A 27,496-nucleotide genomic window follows, 5' to 3' on the forward strand; every position below is an offset into this window, starting at 1 on the left:
GACTGTGTGTGAGGCCATAATCTGTGTCTGCAGGTCTGTTGTGGTGGGGAGCTTTGTTGGGTGTATGTGGCGCGTTCTATCCCAATTCTCCACCACCCTGGTCCTGCTGCGACCTCAGCCGAGCGATGGTCCAATAACTGGGAGGGAATTTGTGGTGCCAACGGAGATGTTCTAAGTCCCCTCTGCCCTCCAGCCCTCACGGTGGCTCCATCCCTGGATCAGCCCTTCATCCCTGGATCTGCTGGCCAGTCTGACTTCCATAGAGAGGAGGGTGGCCAGTCTTTTGGCCTCCAGGAGGAAGCCAGAGGAGGGGGGACAGTGAGAGACCTGCCATCCTGCAGGCACTTCTGGCCATAAAAGCAGGGCGAAGACCCCATTGAAGAAGGAGCAGGTGAGGGGTTCGAGAGGGAGGCTCCTTCCCTCCATGGAGGCTCAGACACAACTGCCCCTCCCCCATTTCCTGGGCTGCTTCCTCACCAGCCCCCAGGAAGGTCAAAAATGACCCCCCAGGATTTCAGAAGTTGGTATGTTCCAACGACTCTCTGCCTGCCCAGAATCCCCCTGTCAAAGTGAATCAGCCCGAAGAAGCAGCAAAAGGTCTCAGAAAAAGGTCCCAGCTAATAAAAAATATATTGCATTGCCATGACAATGTTTCCGGGCCTCCATGTTGATTATATTAGAATAAAATTGGCAGACCATACAGAGGTGCAGTAAGTTAAAATGCTCTCTATGGTGCAGCGGGTGGAAGTCACCAGCAGTTTTCCATTCAGTCGTTGTTTCCTGAGAAGCCTCAGGTAGTATAATCTCTGCTGGGCCCTTTTGACCAGGGCTGCAATGTGGGCAGCCATGTCAGGACTCTTTTAGGGTAACAGCCAGAAATTTAAAACTGGCCACTTGCTCCACTCGGTCTCCATTGATAAGCAAGGGCTGGAGGCCTGATCTGTTCCTTCTATAGTCCACTATAAGCTCCTAGGTATTATTGATGTTAAGAACCAAGTTATTGTCTCCACACCATGAAAGCAACTGGACTGGACAGTCCAGACAGTATATAGTTAATTGAGAATTGGGAGCTGTCCCCTTAAGGGAATGTGTCATGGTAAATGTAGTTAATGCATCATGGGAAATGTAGTTCATGTCATGTGGTCACATCTATAATCCTGATTGGTCACTGAATTGACCCTTGGTTGTGTTGGGGGAGTTGCCTTTACTCTTGTTTGGACCCCAGCAACGTGCTGGAATCTCACCCTTTGCTCTATCATTATGGGATGAAGATCACTATACTTTCACACTATGAAGTCAGCTATGCAAAGATTTGGACATTAGATGAATCTCGACATAACTGTGATTTATGCCTTAAGAATGCCTTGTGATGCAATAAAGAAACTTTGTATGGAAGCTTTTGTAGTTTGCCTGACTGTCTTTATATTCAGCCAGCAATTGAAAGACAGAACAGGGTCCACCTCATCTCGGTAGGCAGACTCACCCCCCCATGAGTCCCCCCACCACCCAGTTCCTCAGACTTTCCTCCCCCCAGCCCCATATTTCCTGCCCCTCCCTCCTTCCCTGAGTCTGATGGAAGGGGGGCACTTGGGGCCAGAGAGAAAGCGGCTCCTCTGCTGACCGACAGGCCCAGCCAGGATGCCTGGAATGGTCTGGATGGAGGGAAACCCGCTCAGGGTCCCCCCGAGTCCCAGCAGAGGGGAAGAAATCGGGGGGTCAGAGAGACCCCCCCAAAGGAGGTGGACGGGTCTCTCCCCCTTGTCTTTCCATGGGAACTCAGACTCCCCTGAGGATAGTTCGCCCATGGAGCTTTTCTTTTGAAGGCAGGATTAGAAGGGAAGGAAAGGAAATCAATAGGAGGAGGAAAGGAAAAGGAAGAAGCAGAAAAGGAAGATGGGAAGGAAGTGAAGTCAATAGATGAATGGAGGAAAAGAATAAGAAAAGGATAGGGAAGGGAAGGAAAGGAAAGGAAAGGAAAAAATAGGAGGAGGACAATGGGAAAGAGTTTGGAGGTCTAGGGGAAGAAGAGGCAGAACCTGGAGATGGAGTTAAAAGAGGAATCGCTTCATCACAAGTTTGAAGTAAGACATTTTTGTGTAAGAGGGAACTTTTGGGCCCCAGAAGAAAGCATCTCTCCATCACTGCTTCTTTGGGGCATCTCTTTCCTCCAGCATGAAAAGTCTGGGCTTCTGGCCCAGCTCCTAAAAAGAGAAAATTAAAATAGCTGTTCACCTCCTTTCAGGAATCTACGGGTATTTGCCTCCAAGTTTATTGAATTGAACACCAAAAAAGTACATAAGTGTCAATCGGTGCTCCATTCAAAATCCAAGAAAGAAATACTTAGATTCCATAAATTAGAGAAAAGAATTCTTTTACTGAAAATGAAGTGGTAGCATCAGTAGGATTCTGAATCTGAGAAATAAGGCGCGCAAATCAGATATACAAAGTGATGGAATTGTTCCCACCCCCATAGTTCAAAAGATTCTTCCAATTAAAAGCTCTGAATATGATCATGTGGACATCTTCAGGGGGTGATGAGGCCTCTGTCCGTTGACCTTGACATATTTTGATTAAGGTTTGCAGCTGCGCAGAGAAAAGAAAGCTAAGTGAGAAATAGAAACCTAAAAGCAGGAATCTATGCTCCCCCCCACTCCTCATTTACACAACACAAGAATGTAACACCTCCAGCTCTCTTCCCAGACATTAACCCCCCTCCTCCCCCCATTACTTATGGCAGCCAAAAGATGCAAAGCAGTAGTAGAAGATCTTGAAGGCTGACATTCGGCCCTCCTAGAAAAAAAGACGTTAGTCCTGCAAGAGAGGAAAGAAAAACATAAAAGATACTGATTAACAATCAAGTACATTTCTAGGGTTTATCAGGATACTTTGTGCAAAAGTCTTTGATCAGCCATGGGGCTCTAACATCCTTCTCATTGACCCACTCAGCTTGGGAAGAAGGGAAATGTTTCCAAGTTACGAGGTATTGGAGGCGACCCCTCCATTTTCGAGAGTCCAAAATTTCTTTAACTTCAAAATGTTGTTCACCTTCAATCAGCAATGGTATAGGAGGATCAGTCTGGGTTGGTCTCAGACCAGAAGTGTTCAGGTTTCAACAAGCTAACATGGAAAACCGGATGAATTCGTTGAAGAGTTTTTGGTAGCTTCAATTGGACTGTCACAGGATTTACGATCCGTTCAATCGTGAAAGGACCCACATATTTAGGACCAAGTTTCTTCGACTTTTGAGTGGTTTGTGTTTCTTTGACTTTTGAGGTATTTGGTGGACAGGAAAACTTTGTCACCCACTTGATAGGTCTTCTGTGGAGTTCTCTTTTTATCTGCAAACTTCTTATGAGATTGATGTGCGTCATCTAATGCTTTACGAGCGACTGGCCAGTTAAGTTGGAGTTGAGATATCCATTCATCTAGCGACTGGATGTTAGGTCTTTCACGAGGAAGCTCAGGTATGGGTACAAAGTCTTGTCCTGACACCACTTTAAAGGGGGTGAATCCAGTACTACTATGAACAGAATTGTTGTATGCCACCTCGGCAAATGGCAACAAATCAGCCCAATTATCCTGTTGATAATTTATGTAACATCTGAGGTATTGCTCTAGCACTGCGTTAGTCCTCTCACAGGCCCCATTAGTTTGGGGATGGTGGGCAGAGCTTAAGCCCTGGGCGGAGCCTATTAACTTCAGGAACTCCCTCCAAAAGTTCGAGGTGAATTGAACCCCTCGGTCAGAAATTATATGTTCAGGAACGCCATGCAGTCTATAGATATGTAGTATAAACAGTTTAGCCAACGATTTTGCAGAGGGAATCTTAGAGCAAGGTATGAAGTGTGCTTGTTTGGAAAACAAATCGGTTACTACCCAAATAACCGTGTTTCTGGTGCTCTCGGGTAACTCTACTATAAAGTCCATAGAGATTTCCTTCCACGGAGCCATTGGCCTAGCCACATTTTGTAACAGCCCTGCTGGCTTACCAGGAAGCCTTTTTGCTGAGGCGCAAACTGAGCAGCTAGCCACATAAGTTTCAATGTCCTTCTTTAGCGTAGGCCACCAGAATTGTCACTTAACGAGGTGTAAGGTTTTCTCGAATCCAAAGTGACCAGCTGCTTTAGAGTCATGGGCTTGTTGCAATATTTGGCTTCTCAGTGTCTCTGGTACATACAACTTTGCTCCCATCCAGGCCAACCCATCTCTAACTGTACAGTTATTCAAATGAGCCAGGTGTTAGGGATAACATTGTTTACCCTAACTGTTTTGGGTAAAAATAATAAAATAAGGTATCATGGTTTGTTAGTTAAAGTGTATGTGACTTTAACTACAAGAATGTAATTAAGGGTGTGGTTGTAAAAAGTACTATATAAGAAGCGAGGCAATTGCAGCTCACTCTCTCTGGCTTACTGAATCCTAATTACTTTGATGGATTGATGACTGCGTTCTTGCTGGAACGGGGAGAGAAGAAGGAGTGTTGATTTTCTCAATGGAGAGAAGATAAAGATTGGATTGATTTATTGTAAGTGTACTGACATTGGCTATTCAACATGGACTTTGCAAATAGTGTATCCTCGACAAGACTTGACTGATATTGATATATGACTAATGGACCATTTATTATGACTATGCTATAATTCTTAAATGGAATAAACTATAGTTTTGATAGCACAAGCGTATCTGTATTTTTACTGCGTGTTAACTAGAAAACTTATCTCACACATTTTCCTGTCTTCCTATCTGACTTCGCTGTACGTTCTGTTTAGTTTGTTTTCCTTAACACCCGTTGGGGAATCCAGGCTTAACACCAGGAACCACTCATCAAGTTTTAGGGCCTCCTTTAATTGCGCCGTCAAATCATTCGATAAATCCACTTCTTGTTTCTTCTTTTGCGCTCTAGTGACCACCAGGGTGGCTAGCTGTTTGTTTGAGACAATCGGCCGTATCACTTCCTGACGAACACTGTTATATTGAGGCAGACTAGATAAAGCATCCGCCATAAAATTCCTCTCCCCCGGGATGTACTTCAGTGAGAAGTTAAAGTGCTTAAAATACTGGACCCACCGAACTTGTTTAGGAGACAGTTTTCGAGGCGTTTTTAAGGCCTCCAAATTCTTATGGTCAGTCCATACCTCAAATGGGTGTTTCGCTCCTTCCAAGAAATGTCTCCATGTCAATAGAGCCCAGCGAACTGCAAAAGCTTCCTTTTCCCAGATGGCCCACCTTCTTTCGGTTTCAGTTAGTTTACGGGAGGTGTAGGTACAGGGTTGTAAAGCTCCCTTCTCATTGATTTGAAGTAATACCGCTTCAATAGTCACATCATTCGCATCGGCTTGGATCACAAAAGGGGCATCCATGTCCGGGTGCTTTAGCACTAGTTCTGCAGCAAACAGTCGTTTCAGCTTTTCAAAGGCAGCTTGGCATTCCATGGACCACTCCAACAGCTTGCTAGGCTTTGGTTTCGCTTCTCCCTTAGTTTTTTAGAGATTGGTGATAGGCATTGCTATCTTAGCAAAAGACGGGATGAATTGCCGGTAAAAGTTGGCAAATCCCAAGAAGCTTTGAAGTTGTTTTCGGGTGCACGGTGGGGCCCACTCCAACATAGCCGCACCTTCCCTGGATCCATTTCAATGCCCTCGTGTGAAATGCGATACCCCAAATAGTCGATTTTCTCTTGATGGAATTCACATTTGGACAATTTAGCATACAATTTAGCGGCTCACAGTTTCTGTAGCACTGAACGCACCAGTTTCACATGTTCATCCCAAGTTTCTGTGTAAATAAGGATGTCACCAAACCCCCCTTGTATAAATGTTCATGTAACACCTGATTGATCATCTGCATGAATACGGCTGGAGCCCCTTGTAGACCAAATGGGAGAACTTTGAACTGGAAACAATCCATCATGCAGTTAAAAGTGGTTTTCCACTAATCTCCTTCTTTAATTCAAATTCGGTAGTATGCTTCCCTCAAGTCCAACTTCGTGAAAATTTTCCCTTTAGCCAGGTGGGCTAGCATGTCCTTCATCAGGGGGAGGGGGTACACGTTTTCAATGGAAATTGCATTCAGGTTTCTATAGTCCACTACCAAACGCTTGGAGCCATCTTTCTTTTCACGGAACAGCACTGGGGCCGCTACCCGAGGTCTAGCGGGTTGTATGAAACCACGTTTCAAATTTTTATCGATAAACAATCTCAGCTCTTCCAATTCCCGTGGTGTCATCGAATATAGCTTCGGTTTCGGGAGCATCACCCCAGGCAATTTTTTTAAAAAAACAAACAATTTTATTGATTTTTAAAAACAAACAAAGCAGACAAAACATAAAAACATCCAACTTTCTTTCATAAATATACAGGCAAAATTTCAATACTACAATCTGTTGACCGATAAGGGGGAAGCTCATCTGAAGCCTTTTCACTGAACACTTCCTTTAAATCCCAATATTCTTTCGGAACTTTTTCCTCCCACTCCAAGTCCTCCTACCTGTGGAGGCTAGCTCAACCAGATTCTGAAGCTTCTGCTGGGATCGCCCCTCCCTTTCCAGTCGCTGATTGGTGCATATGCGCAACGACCCCTTCCTCTAGTTCACATGGGGGTTCCACTTCCGAAGCCAGGGCAATCCCAGAATTAACGGTTGCTCCATCCAGGGGCCACAATAAAACACAGTCTCTTTATGCCCCCCGGTCATATCTAGGGGTTCCATTATGAAACGTGCAGGGCAACCTCCCGCCACTGATCCATCCAATTGACAAAAGGCTATGGGCATTTCTAAAGTTTTCAGTCGGATGCCCATTTCCTCAACTACTCTCATGTTGATTACACACCTCGTGCACCGTAAAAAACTGGTTTTTATCTGCAATATTTTTGGGGTGTTTGTATGCTTTCAAAGTTATCTACTCATTCAAATACTAATATTTCCTTATCCTTTTTACTAAACTTTCCTCATATAATTGGTGTTTTTCTTTTATACTTTTACATTTCTAACCTCTGTTTCTGTTCGTTAGCCATTGATAAAAGAAATACCATGTTAAAAAGTATTCTAAGCCTTCTCCTTGATTGTAAATTTGTAATTGTTCATTTATTCATTTCTGCACATTCTAATATTTTAATTCATTTTCATATCTTTGTTTTTCCATTGTTGTGCAAACACAATTCTAGCAGCTGTTGTATGTGTAAAATTAAATGAATCCAACAAAATATTTCTGGTTTTAAATCCAGAATGCCCTCTGTTGGGATTTGAATTTGAGCTTGTATTCTGATTGGTTGTCAGATTCCCATGGGGCCATGCAGGGGCAATTCTCTAGGCTGTCCTGAGTCCCAGGCTTGGTTGAGCCTGGCTTTGGGCAATTCCTAATATAGCCCTACCTGGAGTAGATCTTTGTTATGTAAAATAGACTGGCCTAGGCCAGAGTAATGGCCCATTAGCAAAGGTTGTGGGGGCTGAGTTTCAGGGGTGGGATTCAAATTTATTAACAACCGGTTCTGTGGGAGTGGCCTAATTTGTGGGTGTGGCTTGTTGGTAATGTGACTGGGTGGGAGTGGCTTGCTGACTGGGAGTGGCTAGGTGGTCATGTGATGGGGTGGGCATGGCTAGGGGGTCATGTGACTGGAGTGGGTGTGGCCATGTGAACATGTGGCTGGCAACCCAAATTTAAGTGATCCTCACTTAATGACCAGGTCCTCGCTTAGTGGCCAATTGCTTAGGAAGTGATTTTTGCCAGTTTCCAAGGCCTGGGGAACTCTGGAGAGGGCAAGGCGAGGCGCGGGCAGATACAGGGAGGGCTGCAGAGGGCTTTGCAAGGCCAACTCAACTCCACTTCTTTGCCCTAATGACTAAGTATTAAAAAAGATATACCAAAACAGAAGGTAGTTTATTATGTCATGTCTTTAATGCTTAAATAATAAAAAGGTACACAAAACTATATTGTTACAACATTTTAAAATATTAATCAAAAACTATTACATAACCAAACTTTACAAAAAACAATAACATTTAAAGTACTCCCAAATTGCTTTTCTATTAACGTTCTGAGTTACAGTTTTCTTGTGTTTAACACAAGCATCTTCAGCTGTGTGATGAGGTGCCCGTAACCACGTCTTTACTATAGGAGCAGGGTCCCATTCTTGCACAGGGAAGCCAATTAGACTGATGGTCAGGAGGTTTGTAATATTGGAAACTGTCAGGCGACTTCTGCCCTCTGAGCATATTAGGTTCATCTGTGAGAAGCCCCTTTCCGCCTCTCCTGAGCTGACTGCAATAGTTTTAATTTTTAGAATCTTTTGGTACATTTTCTATGAAATCACGATAATCATTAACATTGATTTCATAATTGAAAATTTCACCAAATGCAACCAATTGTGCTTCAGCTGCTCTCCATGGAACCATCATTTCTTCAAAGTTCCAATAATCTGGCTCCAAATAATTTAGAAATTTTAATTGATCAATGTCTTTAAAATTGGCAGCCTGTTTTTAAATGTTCGCAATCCATCAATCTTTTCTTCAAATTAGTTACAATACTTTGTATAAGTTTTTCACGAGGAAGTCCCACAAATTGATGATTTTGTATAAAATTTATACTTTTAAGGATTTATGAAGTAATTAACTCATCAACCTTATTTCATATGAACACTTTTCCTCTACAAGCATTTCAAATGATCTAATTGATCTTATCACAAGTTTTTCAACCTTTATAATGTCTATGTTTCTCGCTTGCAATGCATTAGAAAGGAGAGATTTCAGTTAGCACATCAATCATCAAGGCCAAATCAGTGAGAAAATATGAGTTTTCAAGATGGGCAGCCATACCGGAGTATTTTTTATTTGAACAGAAAAACTGATGTAGCGCTGGATAAGCCCGCCACACAGCTAGGGTTGATCTTAAACTACAGGCAGCCCATTTTAGTCCAAAAACTCTACCAATTTTTATAATTTCAATCTCAAGTTGTTCGGAAATTTTGTTAAGTTCAATTAAAGTTCTTATTTGATTGATGGAAAACTACAATATATTTTATCAATAAAAATTTGAAAATGATTTGCTTTATTTCCCTAATAGAAACATCTAAAACAAGTTGCAGACGATGGTTTAAACAGTGTCATATTACAATATTTGGAAACTCTGTGGCTATCCTAGTGTTTACCCCAGATTTTCTCCCAAGCATAACACTGGCTCCATCAGAGCAAAATCCAATTAAATGTTTCTACAGATAGTTCCTATTAAACCCAACTTTATTCAAACTTTCTATAACCGAACAATATATCGTCTCTGCATCTTGTTTATCTAATTCTACTTATTCAAGGAAAATTGTTGGTGAGAAAGCTGTACCCTCAACTTTTAAGTATAGTATAAGAACTGGTTTGGAAGATATTGTTGAGGTTTTTGTTAATTATCAAACAGATTTTATGAGTTTTCTCAATAATTTTGGTAAATAAATGTTTCCTGATATTTTTTGCAATGAAATTGACTGCAGTTCTTTGTGAATGCAACCCTGTTCCCAAATCTAAACCATTTGTTATTTGTGATTCAATCAGATCTTCTATATATGAAAATGGTCTGCACGTTTGTGCCAGACTATACACTGTAGTAAACACTCTCCATGTACTACCCAGATCTTTCTCAGTCATCTTCTCCAGTCGTTTACTTATGACATCCTGCTCACATTGCTTCAACTTCTCTGCACAGATGTTCTGAGCCTTAGATGAGAAATGTTCCTTCAATTTCTTTCTGAGGAAAGCTTTCTTTACTCCTTCCTGATGGTTCAATTTGGTAATTCTTCCACTCCTTTTGTTTTCTTGCCAAAGAAAGCAGACAAACTCATTTGCCTTTTCATCTTGGCAATGTGCTGCAAAAAAAATTCAACATTGTAGTGGTTTGGACTAGATTGTTGTTGTAAGTTGAGTGGTGAAGGCAGTGGCAAGCGAAGAAAGCAGGTGAGGAGCGGAGATCAGTAATATTCAGTTACTTTTAAGAGTCCCTGATGTTAAGTTTGAGGCATGGGTTTAAGGAACGGAGACCAGACTGTAAACCGTGAACTTCAGCTCTTTATTCACAAGCAAAACAGAGACAAAAAACCCCCGGCTAGCAGTCACTCTTTTATAGAGTAAGCTGCTATCCGGATAACCAATGGATAGCGTATAGCGTTTGAACCTTGGTGCGGCCCGCCAACAGCCAATCAGATTGCTCGGGATGAACCAATCATAACTTGCCATTATATGGGCCAATAGGAAGTGCAGGATTACGATCCTGCTATGCAAATGAATCTTTATTAATACATTTCTTTAGTTCACAACACCCCTCCCCCCTGGGTTTCGTTTGACGGTCGTGGTGATGTAATCGCGCAGGTATGCAGGTCATTTTACCTGCCTATTTGATTTTCGCTGTTCCACCGGTTTTTGTTTAAAGTTCGGTTCCGGCGGAACGCAAGGCTCGTCTTCGCACGGGGTTGATTCCGCGGTGCTGTTTTCGATACTATCAGGGTCCCTTAAGCCCATTCCTGGATCGGGCGGGCATGATTCCACTACGGTGTTCCTCTGTGGGGAGGATGCCCCCGATCCCGGACCTTCTTCAGGTGGCGCGAGTACTCGGTTTAGCAGCCGTCTGTCCTCGATTACGTCATCGTCTATACGGCCTTCGTCCCCCTCGGTATTCCCTCCCCCTTGAGTTTGGAAGTCCGGGGGGTTGCGGATATTGGGTTGTAAATGAGATCGATGTTGATCTATGTGGCGTTTCCATATCTTGCCGTCTGTCGTCTTAAGGCGGTAAGATCTAGGGCCAGTGAGGTAGACTACGGTGGCTGGGACCCACAACGGTTCGCCGGAAAGGTTTTTGGCGTAGACCAAGTCACCTACCTTGAATTGGCAATACGTTCCACTGGATCCACAAGGTTTCTCCAGCGAATACGACAGGTGTAATCGGTCGAGGTGGGAGCGAAGCTTCCGGCCCATTAAAAGTTTGGCTGGAGTTTTGTTGGTGACACTGTGGGGGGTAATGTGCTGTAGTAAGAGTATCTTGTTCAATCTGGCGTCAATGTCCCCCGGATCCATTTTTGTAGTGTCTTTTAAGGAATTGGACCATCCGTTCCGCCCTACCGCTTGCCGCAGGGTGAGCCGGCGAAGTTAAGGCATGGCGGATGCCCCGGTCCGCCAGGTATTGTTCGAAGGTGAGGGCCGTGAACTGGGGTCTGTTGTCGGAAACTAGAACGTCCGGGAAACCGTGTGTTGCAAATAATCTATCTAGTTTTTTAATAACAGAGTCAGTAGTCGTGCTTTTCATCTTGTGGATTTCGAGCCAGTTGGAGTAAGCATCCACGGTTAGAAGAAAGGTGTGTCCTTTAGTGGGTCCCGCGAAATCCATGTGGATGCGGGACCACGGGCCTCGAGGAGTTTCCCATTCAGTGGGAATTGCTCTCGGTGGGGCGTTGCTGACTTCCTGGCAGTTTCTACACGTGGTTACCCAGGCTTCAATTTGTTTATCGATGCCCGGCCACCACGCGTAGCTTCAAGCGAGAGCCTTCATGCGGACAATACCCGGATGTCCTTCGTGCAGGGTTTGCAACACGAGTCGCTGTAGTCTCTCTGGCACGACGACTCTATCTCCCCATAGGATGCAGCCCTTCTGGGAAAATAGTTCCGTTTGCCGGTGTTTGAACGGCGCAAAAGTGGCGGGGTTTCTTCGACAGGCCACCCGCGTTCGACCCAACTGAGAACTTTTGCGAGGATAGAGTCCCGTTTTGTGCCGGCGGCGATATCTCTTGCCGTTAGTGGCGGCGAGTTGAGGGTTTCAATTTGCAGCGTAGTGAGGGTTGGAGCTGGGTCACTGACGGTTTCCGGAAGTGGGGAACGGCTCAAAGCGTCAGCGTGGGGAATGGCTTTCCCTGGGCGATGCTGCAATATGTAGTTGTAGGCTGCTAGGAATTCTGACCAACGAGTCATTCTAGGCGATAATATATGCGGGGTTGGTTTATCACCTGCTAAAATGCCAAGTAAAGGCTTGTGGTCTGTAATTAGAGTAAAGGGCCGCCCGTAAACATATTCGTGAAATCGCTTCACGGCCGATACAATAGCAAGATCCTCTTTGTCGAGTTGGCTATAGTTTCGTTCAGCCTTTGATAATGTGCGGGGAAAGTACGCAATGGGAGCTTCATGCCCGTTTGGTAACACGTGACTCAAAATGGCTCCAACCCCAAATGGTGATGTGTCACACGTAATATTTAATGGCAAAGTCTCGTTGTACTGCATTAGAACAGCATCGGATGTTAATAAGTCTTTCACTTTTTGAAAGGAGCGTTCTTCTCGATGTCCCCAGACCCAGGTGGCTTTCTTGTCGAGAAGTCTATGTAGGGGCTCAGCTACTGTTGCCTTCTGGGACAAGAAGATGTTGTAAAAGTTAATAAGTCCCAGAAAAGCCTGGAGATCAGTCTTATTTTTAGGTCTTGGGGCGTTCTTGATTGCCCTGAGTTTGTTTTCGGTAGAGTGAATACCTTGTTTATCGAGGAGGTATCCGAGAAACTCTACCCTTTCAGTGCACAGTTGACATTTATTTTTTTAACCTTGAGACCGGCGTCCTTAAATCTATGTAAAACTAATCTGAGACGCTTTTCAAGCTCTTCTCTATTTGGGGCAGCAATTAAAATGTCATCAAGCACGGCACAACCCCTTTTATTCCCTGTAAAAGTCTCTCCATTAGACTCTGAAATATCCCGGGACTACACTCACTCCAAACTGGAGTCTGTTGCATTTAAAGGCACCTCGGTGTGTAACGATAGTCTGTGCCTCTGCGGTTTCCGCATCAACGGGTAGTTGTTGATACGCTTGCGCTAAGTCCAACTTTGCGAAGATCTTCCCGCCGCCCAGGGAGTGGAGAAGATGTTGAACCACCGGCACCGGATAAGCGCTCTGTTGGAGTGCGTGGTTCAGGTGGCGCGGTAGTCTCCACAAATTCTAATCGACCCATCCGGTTTGATGGGGGTTACGATTGGGGTTTCCCAACGGGCATGGTCAATAGGCTCCAACACCCCCTGGGCTATTAACTTATCAAGTTGCTCGTCAATCTTGGGTTTAAGGGCGAACGGCACCCGACGAGGCTTAAGGCGGATAGGGGCTACTTCTGGATTGAGGCTAAATGATATAGGGGTCCCCTTGTACTTGCCTAAGTTGTCAGAAAATACGTCGTGGAATTCCTGGACGACGCTCTCTTCCCAATCATCGCTTCCGGCCCGGTGAATGCCGGCCACCTCGATTCCGAGTGGGGCGAACCATTGTAGGCCTAGTAAACTGGGCCGGTCACCATCGACGACAGTTAATGGGAGTGACACGGCATGTTTTTTAAAAGATACTTGGACTTGACTCACTCCGACGACTGGGATCGTGTTCCCTTGGTAATCTCTGAGGATGATTTTCTGTGTCCTGAGGTCTTGACGATGGATGGCAGGGATCAGCTGTTTAAGGGTCTTCCAGGAAACCATCGAGAGGGACGACCCAGAGTCGACTTCCATCAGGCAAGGTTGGTTCTCGATGGTAACTTTCACTCGGATCTTTTGTTTGTCTAATGACGAAGCATGGCCGATAATAATAGTCTGGTGTGCCTCTTCTCGTCTTGCTGGAAGAACAGATGTTTTGCTGCTGTAGGCATGGTTGCTCCATTGATTATTCAAACGATCCCGATTTGGAGGGAGGTTCCTTGTGGTTTGGCGGAGGTTGTTCTCCTTTCTGTTTGTGTTGGATTCCCTCTTACTTCTGCAGACCCGTGTGATGTGGCCTCTCTTCCCACATGAACGGCAGATTGCGTCGAGGAATTTGCAAGCGGATCGCGGGTGGTTTCCCCCACAACCCGCACATGGGCGCTGAAATTTTAGAGTTTGTTGGTCTCGTTCGGCCCGAAGTCTGTTAACCTCTTCTTCATCACTCTCGGACTGGGACTCGAGGTCCTCGTGGTGCGCTGTTGCTGAGTGTCTTTCTAGCTGAGGCGAGGCTTCACGGGCGAATTGACGGAGCGGTGCATTGGTGCGGTGCATTCGAGCGGCCGACTTCTTGGTTGCCTCTGCTGCAGTAGCATCTGCAATAGCATCTGCAAGACCGATGTCCCCTTTTGCCATGATCTTGCTCTGTACTGTGTGGTCATCTAATCCCAGGACTATGCGGTCTCGCATAGCTTCTTCTAGGTCTGAAAAACCACAGAGGCCTCCCAGGTTTCTAAGGTCAGCGATGAAGTCTGCAATACTTTCACCCTTCCGCTGATCCCGTTGATAAAATTCGTGTCTTCGGACCAACGTTGGTACGGCGGGGGCATAGTGAGCCCGTAGGATAGCTTCGAGGTTGTCCCAATCCATTGATTTCACCTCAGCCGGTTTCGTGAGCGCTTTCGCCATCTTAAAAACGGCCGGTCCGCAATGGGTCAGGAATACCACCCGCTTCTTCCCGAGTGTAGCGTCTTTCAAGTTGTTGGTTTCTAGAAACATTTGAAACCGATCCATATACGACTCCCAGTCTTCCTTTTCCGGGTCAAAAGGAGCGGGTGGTATAGCGCCACCTGACATCTCGCCGATGTAGATGCGCTCTCAGCCACGTGCTTCGGTTGGTGCTCTGTAGGGTTTAGTCAGCTCTTTTGTCTCCGCATCCCACCCTCGTCGCCAGAGTTAAGTTTGAGGCATGGGTTTAAGGAACGGAGACCAGACTGTAAACCGTGAACTTCAGCTCTTTATTCAAAAGCAAAATAGAGACAAAAAACCCCCGGCTAGCAGCCACTCTTTTATAGAGTAAGCTGCTATTCGGATAACCAATGGATAGCGTATAGCGTTTGAACCTTGGTGCGGCCCGCCAACAGCCAATCAGATTGCTCGGGATGAACCAATCATAACTTGCCATATATGGGCCAATAGAAAGTGCAGGATTACGATCCTGCTATGCAAATGAATCTTTATTAATACACTTCTTTAGTTCACAACACCTGACACTATAGCTAATTAGTGTTTAAAAGATGTGGATTTGAAAATGGCAGACTATAAAAAAAATGTTGCACTTATATAATAGAATGGCTGATATTTTCATAATTATTTTATTTATTTATTTATTTATTTATTTGATTTGCCAATTGTTTACAAGATAATAAGTATAAATGTATACATAGTTGTGAATACATGAAATGGTTACATATAAGAAAAATAAAAGAATAAGAGAAACAATAGGACAGGGACGGTAGGCACGTTGGTGCGCTTTATGCACGCCCCTACAGACCTCTTAGGAAAGGGGTGAGGTCAATAGTAGACAGTCTAAGGTTAAAGTTTTTGGGGTTTGGGGAAGAAACTACAGAGTCGGGTAGAGTATTCCAGACATTGACCACTCTATTGCTGAAGTCGTATTTCCTGCAATCAAGTTTGGTGCGGTTTACTTTGAGTTTGTATCTATTGTGTGCTCTTGTGTTGTTATGGTTGAAGCTGAAGTATTCATTGACAGGTAGGACATTGCAATGTATGATTTTGTATACCATGCTTAAGTCAGACCGAAGACGGCGTAATTCAAGGTTTTCTAGTTCTAGAATTTCAAGTCTGGTGGCATAAGGTATTCTACAGCGAGTAGAGGAGTGGAGAACTCTTCTTGTGAAATATTTCTGGACTTTCTCAATTGTGCTAATATCAGATACGTAGTGTGGGTTCCAGACTGATGAACTGTATTCGAGTATTGGTCTAGCAAATGTTTTGTATGCTCTGGTTAGTAGTGTGATATTACCAGAGAAAAGCTACGTAGGATTAGGTTAACAACTCTTAATGCCTTTTGGCTATGTATTTGCAGTGTGCTCTAGCACTTAGATCATTAGAGGTGAGTATTCCAAGGTCCTTTACAGAGCTTGGGTCATCAACAAGATCTTGACTATTCAGCTTGTATTTTATTTTCTGATTTTTTTTGCCAATATGTAAGACAGAGCATTTATTTGTTGAGATTTGAAGTTGCCATTTGTTTGACCATTCGGATACATAGTCAAGATCTTGTTGTAGGGTAGCAGTATTGTCTGTGGTATTGAACAGCTTTACATCATCAGCGAAGAGAACGCAATTGCTCTTAATATGATCACAGAGGTCGTTTATGTAGAGTATGAAGAGAGTTGGTCCTAGAACACTGCCTTGGGGAACACCACTATTGACAGGTACTGGATTTGATAGGACGCTCCCGATTTTGACCATTTGTTGTCTGTTTGACAGGAATGCTTCTATCCAGTTATTCAGTTGTCCAGAGATACCATAGGATTTTATTTTTAGGAGTAGTTTGTCGTGTACCACTGAATCAAAGGCTTTACAGTTACAATTCATTAATTACAATTAATTACAATTCATTACAATTAATTACAATTAATTACAATTCATTAATTGAAAAAGAAACACTTAAAGTGGAAATACCATTAACAAACCAAGGGAGTTTGTTATTTTGTGCCAGTAGTTGCACAAAAATCTTTCCTAGCCAAGTCTACTTACCTGGACCAACAGTCCCTAATGGAATGCTCTCTCTATAGCAGAGAGGGAGAAGCCAGGGGGAGCCACGTTTGGTCGCCTAACAGCCTTGTGCAGGTATATATAGTACACAAAAAAAGATAATAGTACAAAATCATCTAAGAAGTTAGATTACGAATGGAATTGATAGGCACATTCACAGAGCAATACTGAATTCTTTTTCTGAAATTTATTCCTCAGTTTAAAAAACTGGAATATATGAATTCAGTATTGGGCACTGCTAGTGTAGCTATTCAAGAGGATATAATGTCAAGGTTAGCAAAAATGGTAAAGCAACATATAGATTTAAATTTTAAAACCAGAAATATTTTTGTTGGCACCCACATAAAGAAAGGGAGTCCAATATTTAATGTTTGCGTGTTAACAGTGACTAGAATTATGTTTGCACAACAGTGGAAAAACGAAGAGATCCTCATAGATGAAAATGAAATTAAAAAATTACAATGTGCAGAAATGGATAGAGATAAGAGGTAGAAATTAGTCGGAGAATGATCATTGAATTATGAATTAATTAATTTAATTAAAGTATGAATTAAATACAGAAGGTTGATAATTATAAACAAGTTGATATAATTAACAAAATTAGAAATAAGTCAATAGAAAGAAATTTAAGTATTTTTTCTGTTACACTGCTGTACTTATTGATATTTGTTTCTGCTTTGCTTTTTCATTCATGAAATATTTTATAATACTTTATAAGTATAATAGAATTAGGTAAGGTAAAGTAAGGATATATTGTTATAGAATAGATTGGTGATGATGAAATGAACATTATAAAGTAGATTAAGTAAAAATGAAGATTTGCTCGCATAAAATGATGTAATATTAGTAGTCTAGTAAGTAATTGATAATAGTAATAATCTAAATATATATAGTGGATTTATGATATAAGGATTAATGCAAATTGGAAGGGAAAGACTGCAGAGATTGTACACAAGTAATTTGTACCAACCAACACATTGTATGTAACTGAAGATGGTTTATGTTTTAGGTTTGCTTTGTTTATGTATAAAAAAAATAAAACACTTTTATTTTTTTAAAAAATCCATTTATGTATGCATGCATGCAACTTCTTGTTACATTGATGTTGCTATATATTGATTTAAGCAGAAACAGATAATGTATAACATCAATCTAACAAGAAGTTGCCTACCTCATTTTTTATTTATGTATTTATTTATTTTTTAGTATCTGTTTTTGTTTTTATTAATCATAAAAACAAAAACAGATACTCAAGAAATAAATAAATACATAAATAAAAATTATTTTATTATTCATCTTGATGTTTTTTTCTCCTTTGCTTAAAAAAACATCAAGATGAATAGTAAAATAATTTTTATTTTATTTATGTATTTATTTATTTCTTTAGTATCTGTTTTTGTTTTTATTAATCATAATTTGAATTGCACCCTTTTCAGAGAAGAAAAAGAGGAGTAAGGGGAATGAGTACTAATGAGTAGTTGTGTTCATTTTCCCCACAACAACAACAACCCTGTGAGGTGAGTTGGGCTGCGAGAGAATGACTGGCCCAAAGTTACCCAGATGGCTTTCATTTCATCCGTAGAGGAGGTGGTGTTGCTATCTTCTATAAAAAGTAACATCCAAGTTACCCAGGTAACATCCAAGTTACCCAGGAGCTTGCTCTTCCTGAGACCATAGTCTGTAAACTGTCCTTAAATATCACATTTCGATTCTTACCATGTTACAGAGCCCCAGATTATGACATCTGATCCCATCACAAAATTGTTTATTACTCTTTCCTGAGATCGAGTTATATCAGCAGTATTTCCATAATGTGTTTAGGAAATGAAATAATATGTGAGGATGGCTTGCATAGAGCACATAAGTTATATCCTCCCCTTTCCCACAACCCATTTAAAAAGGGCAGTGATAGGAGGGAATGACTTTTGGGGGTGGAGGAGAGATTCTGCCTGGGGAAGAACCAGATAAGAGGAGGAAACCTACAGCTGCATTAAAAAAGGGTCGGTGGGAGATTTGTACTTTCTGACTCCCCAAAGTCTGTCAGTGCAGCAGGGAGTTCATAAATCTCCTTTTTTCTGTTGTTCAACTATATTTTGTCAAAATGTATATTGTCAAAATATGATCGACAAATTTTTGTGAACTTTTTTCATTCACTTGTAAGATAGTGGAAACAACTATTTTCCTAATGAAGCATGTCTATAAATTAGGCAACTACAGAAGAAAGATTCAAATGTGAAAAAGCGTCTGGGATAATAAACAAAGTTTTCTGCTTTTAAAATTGCTGCATGTTCCCATTCTAGTTCCAACCTTTCCTAGAGAAGAACGAGTTTATAAATATTTTGGACCTTCAATTCTACATGGACCCAAATGGAAAGGTAGCAGCAGATCTGAGCATTCTGGGCTTCTTGGTTCTTCCCAGGGATGATCTTAGGAGAGAAACTCTGGTGTATTTTAAAAGACAGAGACTTTCTATCAACCAAGATGCTCTTTCACAGCTAAAGGTGCTCAACAAGGTAGGAGAAAGTTTGATGTCTTTCCTGTTTTCCAAAGCCTGAAGTCCCATTTCAAGAGGGCTGATGCTATTCCCCAAAGATGGTTGACCTTCACTGAAAATTGAATCTGGGCAGTAGAAACTGGATTTTTTTTCCCTTAGGCTGCTTGGGAGGCTTCAATATTGTTCCATTTTGTGGACACCGTACAATTAAGGGTCTCCATCAAAGGGATGAGAAACCCACAAGGGTTGGGGAATGTGTCGCTAGTAGCTTCTGGTTGTTTGCTCCTTGTGCCCAGAAGAGCAACGAAGGCGGCAATTCTCCTGACCGAGGCCTGAATCCAGGCTTGGACTGTATTGGATGGGATTGAATCGTCATTGGACGGAGGTCCTTTTGGCCCCATTGGGGGAAAGAAGCTTCCGCTCGTCCTGCTTGGGGAAAAGTGTCCCCTGAAGGGGCAGCTCCATAATCTGGGAGGCTCTTAAGGAGGCCAGACCTGGCCAGAGCTCTCCATGCCTCCCTTTCACCCTCCCTGGGATGGAGCAATGGGCCTTCTGCTCCTAGGAAGCAGCTCCAAGGCTTTCAGTTCACATGAAATTATCAAGATTGTTCTGATATCACACCTTAAAATTATGGGTGTAAGAAGAGGGGAGAAATGCGTGTTAATGGGGTCATGAGAAGGAACTGGCTGGTTACCACTTAATGCTGAAAACTTTTCTCAGTTCCATCCAGGGGTGGTATTCAAATTTTGTAACAACCGGTTCTGTGGGTGTGGCTTAATTTGAGGGCGTGGCTTGGTGGTCACGTGACCAGATGGGCATGTCTTGTTGGCAATATGACTGGGTGGGCAGGACCAGGTGGCCATGTGACTGGCAAACCAAATACAAGTGGTCCTCACTACATGGCCAATTGCTTAGCAAGTATTCTAATTTATGACTCATCTCCCCAGAGCTCCTTAACCTGTTTTGGGAGTTTTGACAACCATACACACACACACACACACACACACACACACAGCCTTCTAACCCTTGCAGGCCAGCCCTAGATTGCTGCTTCAAAGTCTTCTGAAACCAGGGTTTGTGTCCTTCCTTCCTCTCCCTTTTTTCTCTTTCCCTCCCTCCCTCCTTGCATGTATTTATCTATCCATTCATACATCTCATTCACTTTCTCCATTCTCCCCCTTTCTTTCTTATTCTTTCTTTGTCCCTTCCTTCCATCTCTCCCTTTCTTTGTCTATCCCTTTTCTTCCTTTTGCTTCCTTTCTCTCCTTTCTTTTTTTCTCTTTTCTTTCTTGTCTCTCTCTTTCCTCTCTCATTCCCTCTTTCCTCTCTCATTCCCTCTTTCCTCTCTCATTCCCTCTCATTCCCTCTCTCTTTCTCCCCTCTCTGTTTCTCTCTGTCTGTCTCTCTCTCTCTGCCTTTCCCTATCTTCCCCTCTCCCCCCACCCACTTTGTGTGTGTGTGTGTGTGTGTTTGTGTAAAAGAGAAACATGGATAAGTCTGACCAGGTCTGGTCTCTTGAAGAACCTCCCCAACTATGAACTGGCCCTTTCAGGGGACACTCTTCCCCAAGCAGGACGAAGCTTCTCTCCCAATGGGACCAAAAGGACCTCCACCCAATCATGATTCAAATTCATCTGAATTCAGGCCCTGGACAACAGAATTCCCTTGTTCTTTGCTAGTTTGGGCACAAGGAGCAAACAAACTTGAAGCTCTTAGTGACACATTCTCCAGCCCTTGTGGGATTCTCACCAGTTTGAAGGAGATACTCAAGCATAGATGGTTCACAAAATGGAGCAGTGCGAGAAGGTAAGGGTGACGGTGGGCGATAGCGAAGCGGCCCGGGTCCCTATCTCCCCCCCTCTCTGTGTATGTGTCTGTGAATGTGTTTGCGTCTCCCTCAAAGCTGTGGCTGGGTCAAGCCAACAAGCTCTCCTTAGTGCTCTTCGCTACTTCTTTCATTTCTTCTTTTTCGAATCCAGACTGGCTGAACAATGATTGCCAGACCGTGGTGGAAGCGTCTAAGCTCTTAGTGACACATTCCGCAGCCCTTGTGGGTTTCTCACCAGCTTGAAGGAGATATTAAACCATAGATGGTTCACAAAATGGAGCAGTGTGAGAAGATAAGGGTGACAGTAGGGGATAGTGAAGTGGCTGGGTCCCTATCTTCCCCCCTCTCTCTCTCCCACTTTGTGTGTGTGTGTGTGTGTGTGTATCTCAAAGCCACAGCTGGGCCAAGCCAGCAAGCTCTCCTTGGTGCTCTTCACTAGGTTGGATGGCTTGGAGCGGCTGAGATCCCAGTGAGCATTGCACCACAGGTTCACCTGATCTCCCACTTCCTTGGTGTTGGCTTTACGGAGCCATGGGGTGAGGCCTGGGCTGACATGTGACAGCAGTGCCTTTAGCTGCACTCACTTGTAAGAGTCCAAATAATCTGGCAAAGACACCGGAGTCGCTCAGGTAGACTTCCCCCCCTCCACAGTCCTCCTCCTGCAGAAAACAGCCATTCCCTGAGTTAAGAAGACAAGGAGTTGCACCTCGTCTCACCCAATTCCTAGGACTACCCCAAATGGTCCCAATTCAGCGCGGAGAGAGTGGCTCCCTGGCAATCCCCCTTTCCCTCGATGCTCTGACTTCCCGTGGCCCACCAGCGGCCTGAACGCCAGGTCGGACCACTAGAAGGCCACTTCCCCATTTCTCAGCAGTGCTCCTGTGCTGGCCACTGCAGAACCCTCCACCTCCTTTCCCAAATCATTCAAAATGACGAAGCCTGTTGCCGACATGGGTGCGACCGGATGGGTGTGGCAGGGCCATCCAGGGGTGATTGTTCGGGGACCAACAAAGGGGCTGCGATCAGGAGAGGAAAGGGATGGCAGGCAGATGAGCCATGCTCCCTGGTTGTCCCCCCACACCTATGTCCCCCACCGGCACGGCCCAGCAGCTGCGGTGAATCTCAGCTAAATTTCGCTGTACGGGAGGACAGGTGGAGAGGCTCAGTGTTCTCCTGATGCTGGGAAAGCAAGAGAGTCTTTCCCTGCACAGCGAAAAGTTTTCAACTTCCCCTCCAATAGGAAAACGGGCGGCTCTGGGTGGCAGAGAAGCAGCCCGCTTGAATCCTGTTTCTCTCTGCCACCCAGAACGGTGCTGGGAAAGACTCTCTTGCTCTCCCAGCAGTAGGAGAACACGAGCCTCTCCACATGTCTTGCAGTACAGCGAAATGTAGCTCAGGTCCCCACCAGTGTACATCTCTCCCCCCCGCCTAGATTCACCGCAGCTGCTGGGCCTTATCTGCTGGGGGTTAGGGAGGCGGGTGGTGGCAGCAAAAGGCAAGTGGGGGGGGGGGAAGTGACCGGCAGTGGCAGGTTGACAACTGGGCTCCAGAGCTAGCAGAGCCTCCCTCACCCAGGGAGATCAGCCAGGGCCACAGCAGAAGGCATGCAGCAATGGCTAGCCTGGCAAGTGGCCAAAAGCAGGCTGCAGGCGATGCTGCGCATGCACAATAAGGACTGAGTGGGCGCAGAGGGGAGGGGCAGAAGAAGAGGGGCAGGGCCAGCCAGTGGTGCGATTTGCTGGTTCTGTGAACTGCGCAGAATCATAACAACCGGTTCTATAGAACTGGACAGAACCAGTAGAATCTCACCCCTGGTTCCATCTCTCCAGACTTTTCTATTTAATATAGTCCTTAATAATTTAATAAAATAATTTAATAAAATAAAAACATGGCATTTCATATCATTCCGGCATTTTTAGGGAGAGGATCAGGCAACCAGGCTGGTGTTTGGTTCCCACAGCTTCCTCCTGACCTCATTTCCTACTCATTCTCTCACACCCACCCACATGTTTAGCTGCTGTCAGTTGGAACAAGTACATCAATCATTTTTTATAAGGTGTCATGTTCAGTATCTGTTGCTGAACAGCTGAATTCCTCTCAATTTTACAGAGGTCTCTTTAGCAATATTTATTGAAAGGGGAGGGAACTACAAGAATTCCAGTCGTTCAACAATTCCCCATTTTGAAACATACAGATATCATTTTCTTTGACTCCTGCATACTATCTAAATGGAAATCAAATAAAAGAAACATGAACAATTCTTCCACTATCATAATGATGCTATATCTCATGTTTTTACATTTGTTCTGGCTGTGAGATGTTCCTTTGTGTTCAGCTCTGGCCTCAGAAGGATAATGTAGCACTTGGGGATGAAGATGCAGCCCAGCAGACCAGCACTGGAGGCCAAGATGGAAAAGACCTGCACAGCCACCATGTGTTTCCCTTTGGTGCTGAGGTAGGTGGGCACAAAAGTCACCCAGACACTGCAGAAGACCAGCATGCTGAAGGTGATCAGCTTGGCTTTGTTGAAGGCCCCAGGCAGATTCCTGGCCAGGAAAGCCACTGTGAAGCAGATGGCAGCCAGGAAGCCCATGCAGCTGAGGGTGACGTAGAACATAACGGCCCCTTCGTTGCATTGCAGGATGATCTCTCCAGGCTGGGAGTGGAGGTCAGCATCAGGGAAGGGGGGAGAAACTCCCAGCCAGATGGAGCAAATGAGAATTTGGACAGCAGAAGAAGAAAGGATGATGGAGTTGGCCAAGCTCTTCCCCAACCATCTCTTCACTCGGTTTCCTGGTTTTGTGGCCAGGAAAGCCAGCACCACCGTGATGGTTTTCGCCAAGAGAGAAGAAACAGCGACCGAGAAGATGATGCTGAAAACCGTTTGTCGGAGAAGGCAGGTGGCTTTCTTTGGTTGACCAACGAAGAGAGAAGAAGACAAGAAGGAAAGCAGGAGGCAGACCAGGAGGATGTAGGAGAGGTCCCGGTTGTTGGCTTTGACAAGGGGAGTTTCTCGGTATTTGATGAAGATGATTAAAACAAGGCTTGTGGTTAGGAACAAGAATAGGGCAAAAGAGACCAGGATGATGCCCAGAAGTTCTTCATAAGACAGGAAGGTTATTACTTTGGGGATACATTGGACAGCCACAGCCACAGCCACCTCTCTCTATCCAGCCCTTCCTTCACAGTCTTTTTGTTCTTCTGTTTAGAGAAGAAATGGGGCATTTTGGAAATAAACTGGAAATCAATTATGCTTCAAAGTCTTTTTTAATTCACACTTTCATGATCCAGTTCCACCAGGCCTCCCATTTTCCTCTGGTGTCACCCACCTTTCTGAATGGAGAAGGTCCCCTCTGGACAAGGAACGCAGTCGTAACAGCAAACTGGCTCTCCTTCTCGAGCCCTCTTGACAAATCCAGGATGACAACTTTCCACACATTCAGATTGAGGAAAGGACTGAGCAGAAAAAAAACCGGATTGCCAAAGGAAATGTGTTAGGACTCTCCGTCCATGGAAAATGGAGGTAAAAATGGATATTAGACTAGATATTAGATATTAGCCTCTGGTCTTCACTTAAGTAAAGACAAAATCTCTCACTATTTACAAATGGTTGGAGATATAACTCCTGAAAGATTCTTCCTTTAGTTCCTCTCTTTTGCTTTTGGAATCTCACATTGCCAAAAAAAAAAAAAAAACTTTATTAAATAGAAAAGTCTGGAGAGATGGAACCAGTGGTGGGATTGTACTGGTTCTGTCCAGTTCCATAGAACCGGTTGTTATGATTCTGCGCAGTTCAGAGAACTGGCAAATTGCACCACTGACTGGCCCCCCCTCTCTGCCCGCCCCTCCCTCCGCGCCCAGTCAGTCCTTATCGGCGCATTCACGGCATCGCTTGCAGCCTGCTTTTGCCCACTCGCCAGGCCAGCCATTGCTGCATGCCTTCCGCTGTGGCCCTGCCTGATCTCCCTGGGTGAGTGAGGCTCTGCAAGCTCTGGGGCCCAGTCGCCTACCTGCCACTGCTGGTCACCTTTAACCCCCCCCCACCCCACTTGCCTTATGCTGCCACCACCCGCCGCCCAAACCCCCAGCAGGTAAGGCCCAGTATCTGCGGTGAATCCAGGCGAGAGGCGAGATGCAGACTGGTGGGGACCTGAGCTACATTTCGCCTTACTGCAAGACATATGGAGAGTCTTGTGTCCTCCTACTGCTGGGAGAGAGTCTTTCCTGGCACCGCTCAGGGTGGCAGAGAGAAACAGGATTCAAGTAGGCTGCTTCTCTGCCACACAGAGACACCCGTTTCCCCATTGGAGAGGAAGTTGCAAACTTTTCACTGTGCCGGGAAAGACTCTCTTGCTTTCCCAGCAGCAGGAGAACATGAGCCTCTCCACATGGGATTAGCTGGGATTCACGCAGCTGCTGGACCCTTGCTGGCGGTGAGGCAGAAGTGTGGGGGAGGGAGACCAGGGAGCATGGCCCATTTGCCTACCATCCCTTCCCTCTCCCGCACGTAGCCCCATTGTTGGACCCAGAATAATCACCCCTGGTTGGCCCTGCCACACCCACCCGGTTGCACCCATTAGGCAACAGGCATTGTCATTTTGAAGTTGAGGGAGAATTTGGGGAAGGAGTTGGAGGGTCCTGCAGTGGATGGTACAGGAGCGCCATTGAGAAGCAGGGAAGTGGCCTTCTAGTGGTCTGACCTGGTGTTCAGGCTGGAGGCGGGCCATGGGAAGTCAGAGCACCGAGGGAAAGGGGTATTGCCAGGGGGAGCCGCCCTCTCCTAGCAGAATTGGGACCATTGGGGTAGTCCTAGGAATTGGGTGAGTCGAGCCGCAGCTCCTTGCCTTCTTAGCTCAGGGAATGGCCTTTTTGTGCAGGAGGAAGACTGCAGAGAGGGGAAGTCTAACTGAGCGACTCCTCCGGTGTCTTCACCGGACACATACAAGCGAGCGCAGTTAAAGGCACTGCTGTTGCATGTCAGCCCAGGCCTCACCCCGTGGCTCCATAAAGCCAACACCAAAGAAGTGGTCAATCAGGTGAACCTGTGGTGCAATGCTCACTCCTATCTCGGCCGCTCCAGGCCGTCCGACCTCAAAGCCCCTCAGAAGCCACCGTTCCCAGGTTTCTACTCACCTGTGCTTGGTCGCCCCCTCTTCACCTTGATGAAGCGGCTGGCCCTGCCCCTCACCCTCCCCTCCCTCGCCTGCCCTGAGAAGGTAAGGGTGACGGTGGGGGACAGCGAAGCGGCCGGGTCCCTATCTTCCCGATTCTCTCTCCCACTCTGTGTGTTTGTGTGTGTGTGTGTGTCTCCCTGAAAGCATGGCCAAGCCAGCAAGCTCTCCTTGGCGCTCTTCGTTACTTCTTTCATTTCTTGTTTTTTGAATCCAGACTGGCTGAACAACGATCGCTAGAACGTGGTGGAAGCGTCCCTTTGGGCGATCCTCCTCCTCCTCCTCCTCCTCCTCCTCCTCCTCCTCCTCCTCCTCCTCCTCCTCCTCCTCCTCCTCCTCCTCTCATAACCGGCAGTTGTGGCAGGGCCGGGAGGGTGCACGCGCATGGGGAGATGCTCCTCAAGCAAATGCCAAAGCACAGCAAAACCGAGTAGGGGGTGGGTGGCTGCTCACTTGAGGAACGAGTGTCTCCCCAAACAACTGCACCCTTCTGATCCATCCACAGCTGCCGGGTGCGAGAGGAGTAGGAAGAGGAGGAGGAGGAGGAGGGTCGCCCGATTGGACGGTTCCATCGTGGTCTGGCAATCGTTGTTCAGCCAGTCTGGATTCGAAAAAGAAGAAATGAAAGAAGTAGCGAAGAGCACCAAGGAGAGCTTGTTGGCTTGGCCCAGCCACAGCTTTGAGGGAATCACAAACATATTCACAGACACATACACACAGAGAGAGGGGAGGGGGGGAATAGGGACCCGGCTGCTTCGCTATCCCCCACCGTCACCCTTACCTTCTCGCACTGCTCCATTTTGTGAACCATCTATGGTTTAGTATCTCCTTCAAACTGGTGAGAAACCCACAAGGGCTGGGGAATGTGTCACTAAGAGCTTCAGGTTTGTTTGCTCCTTGTGTCCAAAATAGCAAAGAACAAGGGAATTCTGTTGACCAGGGCCTGAATTCAGATGAATTTGAATCATGATTGGCTGGAGGTCCTTTTGGTCCCACTGGGAGAGAAGCTTCGTCCTGCTTGGGGAAAAGTGTCCCCTGAAAGGGCACGTTCATAGTTGGGAAGGTTCTTAAAGAGACCAGACCTGGTCAGACTTATCCATGCCTCTCTTTTACACAAACACACACACACACACAAAGTGGGTGGGGGGAGAGGGGAAGATAGGGAAAGAGGCAGAGAGAGAGAGAGAGACAGAGTGATACAGAGAGGGGAGAAAGAGAGAAAAAGAGGGAATGAGAGAGGAAAAGAGAGACAAGAAAGAAAACAGAAAGAGAAAGAAAAGAGAGAAAGGAAGCAAAAGGAAGGAAAGGGATAGACAAAGGAAGGGAGAGACGGAAGGAAGGGACAAAGAAAGAAAAAGAAAGGAAGAGACGGAGGGAGGAGAAAGTGAATGAGATATATGAATGGACAGATAAATACATGGAAGGAGGGAGGGAAGGAGATAGAAAAGAAAGGAGAGGAAGGAAGGACACAAACCCTGGCTTCAGAAGACTCTTTAAAGCAGCACAACAATCTAGGGCTGG

At 45.2% G+C, this 27,496-nt stretch overlaps 1 protein-coding gene and 1 long non-coding RNA gene across 2 annotated transcripts in view; one reads left to right on the forward strand and one right to left on the reverse strand.

Moving 5' to 3' along the window:
• The first annotated feature begins 763 nt into the window (after positions 1–763).
• The window catches only part of LOC148128637 (uncharacterized), a 150,996-nt gene continuing 124,263 nt past the window's right edge, over positions 764–27,496 (forward strand). The window contains exon 1 of the long non-coding RNA XR_015746218.1: positions 764–1,341. This is a non-coding gene — a long non-coding RNA (uncharacterized LOC148128637). The remainder of the gene's footprint in view (positions 1,342–27,496) is intronic.
• The window catches only part of LOC148128638 (uncharacterized), a 38,869-nt gene continuing 13,149 nt past the window's right edge, over positions 1,777–27,496 (reverse strand). Inside the window, exons 5-7 of the mRNA XM_087948677.1 lie at positions 24,134–24,260; positions 2,037–2,201; positions 1,777–1,814 (exon numbers count right to left, since the gene is read on the reverse strand). Coding sequence (XP_087804803.1) covers positions 1,777–1,814; positions 2,037–2,201; positions 24,134–24,260 — 330 coding nt within the window. The remainder of the gene's footprint in view (positions 1,815–2,036; positions 2,202–24,133; positions 24,261–27,496) is intronic.

This window comes from Notechis scutatus, unplaced genomic scaffold (assembly GCF_049901735.1).
Source record: "Notechis scutatus isolate UNSWTSFEM ecotype Mainland unplaced genomic scaffold, rNotScu1.2 NSCUCTG41, whole genome shotgun sequence".
In the NCBI taxonomy this organism is placed as follows: Eukaryota; Metazoa; Chordata; class Lepidosauria; order Squamata; family Elapidae; genus Notechis; species Notechis scutatus.